Source organism: Pelobates fuscus, chromosome 2 (genome assembly GCF_036172605.1).
Source record: "Pelobates fuscus isolate aPelFus1 chromosome 2, aPelFus1.pri, whole genome shotgun sequence".
NCBI classification, from domain to species: domain Eukaryota; kingdom Metazoa; phylum Chordata; class Amphibia; order Anura; family Pelobatidae; genus Pelobates; species Pelobates fuscus.
In genome coordinates, this window is record NC_086318.1 from 57,558,681 (window position 1) to 57,562,322 (window position 3,642).

General features: G+C 42.0%; 1 protein-coding gene across 1 annotated transcript; it reads right to left on the reverse strand.

Moving 5' to 3' along the window:
* Positions 1-1,069: 1,069 nt before the first annotated feature.
* Positions 1,070-3,438, reverse strand: ID2 (inhibitor of DNA binding 2). The gene is made up of 3 exons (XM_063442188.1): positions 2,973-3,438; positions 2,734-2,795; positions 1,070-1,876 (listed from the first exon to the last, which is right to left on the reverse strand). The coding sequence occupies exons 1-2, from the start codon at positions 3,321-3,323 to the stop codon at positions 2,742-2,744; spliced, it is 405 nt and encodes a 134-aa protein (XP_063298258.1). The 5' UTR covers positions 3,324-3,438; the 3' UTR covers positions 1,070-1,876; positions 2,734-2,741.
* Positions 3,439-3,642: the final 204 nt, after the last annotated feature.

Here is a 3,642-nt window from a genome sequence, read left to right on the forward strand (position 1 = left end):
ATAAATCAGCTTCTTAGAACTGAGGATCCCAGGAACATCCTAAAAATGGAAACCTCTACTCAGGATAGTTTTCAACTGTCACCTGGGGACAAGGGTGGTTAAAAGGCTAAGTCCCCAGCCCAGGAGATGTACAACAATAATGACCTCATGGTAAGGCTACAGAATCTGGGGGTTAATGTGTTCCCTTTCTAAATACACACACACATACCCCTACCATGATTTATCCCAGATGGAATTTGGCACTGGTTACATGATATTAACCTTTATCCAAATCTACCAATAATTCCTATACATTAGATGGGCCTCAAGGTGGGGGTTTCTATGCATTTTGATTCCTACCATTAAATAATTAGGACAGTATCACCCAGTTATAAAAATAAAAACCAATAAACTCATTAACTATTGGGAGCTAGGAAAGTATACACAGATCATTTTATTCTAATCTAGCCAGGATTGAGTTCTAGTACAGATAGTTTGACTAAAATTCATTATCTGCCCCTTGAGTGAAGATATTGCAACCAACCCATACTAGGAATTAAGGGGAGGGTGGTTAGAGCTCTAGGTGGGTTTAGGAAAATATATAGAGCCCCATTAAAAACTAATTCAATTCTGATGGAGAGAAAGTACTTAAAGGATCAGCCAAAGTTTAATAAAGAACATTATGGTTATTTTAGACCCCCACCCTCACCATTAACAAGAGCCCCTGTGCAGAGTTAGTTTATGGGAGAGGTGATTGCATTCAGAAGCTTATTAAAATGGAGTTGGGTAGTTGGATCCTGCTGGGTTTATTTGAAAGCCAGTTCTAAGCCAGCAGTATGCACTGTATATAATGCATGCAGAGACTTCACAGTTAAGGGTTAATTGAGCTTCAATCCCCAAAACAATGTTCATAGTCCACTAGACAATCATTTTCTCGTGGGTCAAAGAATGATCAGTTCGATCTATGGGGATGGCATAGGAATTTTTACAAAAAAGGAAGGACAATAGGCCATCTGGCCAAGTAAAAAGTAACCTTTACACTAGATCAAAAAAAAAAAAAAAAATCACAGCTGAATAAATAAGTCACAGGTCAATAAACACAATTTATTCTGTATAAAAAAAGCTTACAACCAAACTTTTATAAAAAGTTTGGCATGATTTAAGTACATCATTAAACATTTGCAGAAATGTTGTCTCTGCCACTGTACAAGGGGGGAGGGAAAAACTCAAATTAAAAGAGTTCAAGATATCTTATTCACTATATACACAATAGCATTCAATGCTGGATGTAAAGTCTGATGATCTAAGGGGGCAGTGGTTCTGAGACTTCATAGCAAAGTACCACTTGTAACAGAATTTGATTTAGAGTGTCCAGCCATGTACCCACATATCTGTTTTATTGATCACAAAACCCCATCAAGAATTAAAAAAAAAAACACTTCTGATGTCAAACACTGAGAATCTCTGTGCTAGGGTAAATCTAATAATTGCCATATGTCCATGATAGCTGGGGCTTCCTTCACCTTCTCAGGAGTAGAGATCGGATGTAGATACAGTGGCAAATCCCTTGTGATACATTAATGTTCAATCCCCATGTAGGAGATAATATAGATTCAGCCTTCCCGGGTAAGAAAGGGTTAATAAAAAGTCTTTCATAAATAAACTAAAATCAGTCCAAAACAGCTTGATTTGAGAAGGATGGGATGATGAGAGGGGGAAGGGGAATATATATATATATTAAAAATAATCTGGATGCAAGTCTTTTTTTTCATAGCCACGTTGGTTCCCCCCCTTTTTTTTCTTCCACAAGCTTGCTGTACAAATTCAGCATTCATAATAAAGAGAGAAGTCTTGTAGCCATGATGTGCAAAAAAAAAAAAAAAAGTCTGATGAACACCTGCAAGAGATTGAGAGAAGAGGAGGGTTTAGTGGAAGCGTTTGGGAGACAGCCTGGCGCCAGTGGGAAAGCCACATTGAACATTTAACCAAACACTCATTGGGGCGAACCCAGCACTCCAGATGTACAGAGAATGAATGTTAACCTCTTCACTGCCGGAAGGGACTGTAGAGAGCCAGCTTAGACCTTATTCACCCCCTCTCCCACCCCATTTATTAAAAAATTAAATCAATGGTAAACATTCCATAAAGCAATATACCTTCATTCTACATTTTATACCAATAAGTATCCCAGTATTATGAGATTAACAGCAGTTCTAATGCTACAATAAGCTAGATTGAATGATTTGCTACCAGGTTAAGAAATAGTATTAAGACTATGGCTATTTGATCCAGCAAGGCAGATGTTAATAAGGAACATATGATTGGGGAGGGGGGGGAAATCTACTCTCAACTACTCTAACTGCAATGAATGTAGGCGCCAGTCTGCTGCTTGTACCAATTACTTGATTAAACGCAGCCACTTTAAAAAAAAAATGAAGACAGGAGCCCCAAACACCCTCCCCTGGAACAGATCACAGCATAAAGGGTTCTTTTTGGTTTCAGTTACAGTCAATGGGCAGACATGCTACTAGAAGGCATTAGCACGATTTGGTCCACACATTAATACTGGGACACCTCTGGCAATCGATTAGCTCGAGCCAAATGCAGCCACATGTTCTATGATCAGCTGGAACATACAAGCGTTTAATGTACCCCTGGAATGGTCAGTTACCCCCAGCATGCATGACCCAGAGTGAGAGAGCCATAAATAGGCTGATGTTGGAGATGGAAAGGAGAAAAAAAAACACAACTCACCATTTTGCTTAAGGACAAAGAGCTTTGCTGTCATTCGTGCTAAACTCTGTTAAGTCATTCGCCTGGAATAAACAAGAGATAAGGCTGTAACTACACAGAACTAGGACAGTGATCAGATCAGCAGAGAATAAATAAAGACATCTGTCAGACAGGGGTTGGAGGTGGATTGCAACCCCCATCATGCTCAGCCATAGTGGGAGTTGCAATGCACATGGAATAACACTGAGATCGGTCTGTACCTGCAATGACAGGATGCTGATATCTGTGTTTAGGGTGGTCAGGGGGGTCCTTGTGGAAGTGGGGCTTGCTCCCAATCTGGGGTGATGCAAGCTGACAATACTGGGGTGGGAGTCCAGGGCGATCTGCAGGTCCAGAATATAGTCGATAACATGCTGCAAGATTTCCATTTTGGAGACTTTCTTGTTCTGCGGGATGCTGGGCACCAGCTCCTTCAGCTTGGAGTAGCAGTCGTTCATGTTATAGAGCAGGCTCATGGGGTCATCCACGGGCGTTTTGCTCCGGGTTAGCCCCAGATTATGTTCCGTTAGGCTGGATTTCCGGACAGATCTCACTGGGCTGAAAGCTTTCATGGCAGTAAATGTCCCCCAACACGATCAGATAATATGCAGAGACGGGAGAGCAACGCTTTATCCTCAGGCTGAGCTCCTCCGCCTTCCACTACCTAGCTCAGAGTGAGAGCAGCCGCGCCGCTCTCCGCTATTTATACCCCAGCGAGCGGCCACTGACAGCTAGGCGTTCTACTGCTTCTGTATTGGCTGGACACAAATGTATCCATTACAGCCCGCGCCTCGCCATTGGCTGGCAGCAAAGCTCTTAGAACGCCGAAGTCTTCCGCATTCTGAACCAATTACTGGCAGCGGTGGGCGTGGCTATCCTTCCCAGCTGTGC

Excerpts from the sequence above, each read along its gene's own strand:
- ID2 (XM_063442188.1), bottom strand. The coding sequence starts at position 3,323 with ATGAAAGCTTTCAGCCCAGTGAGATCTGTCCGGAAATCCAGCCTAACG. Across the intron at positions 2,796-2,972 it reads TCAGCATCCTGTCATTGCAG|GCGAATGACTTAACAGAGTT; the intron begins GTACAGACCGAT and ends TGTTTATTCCAG.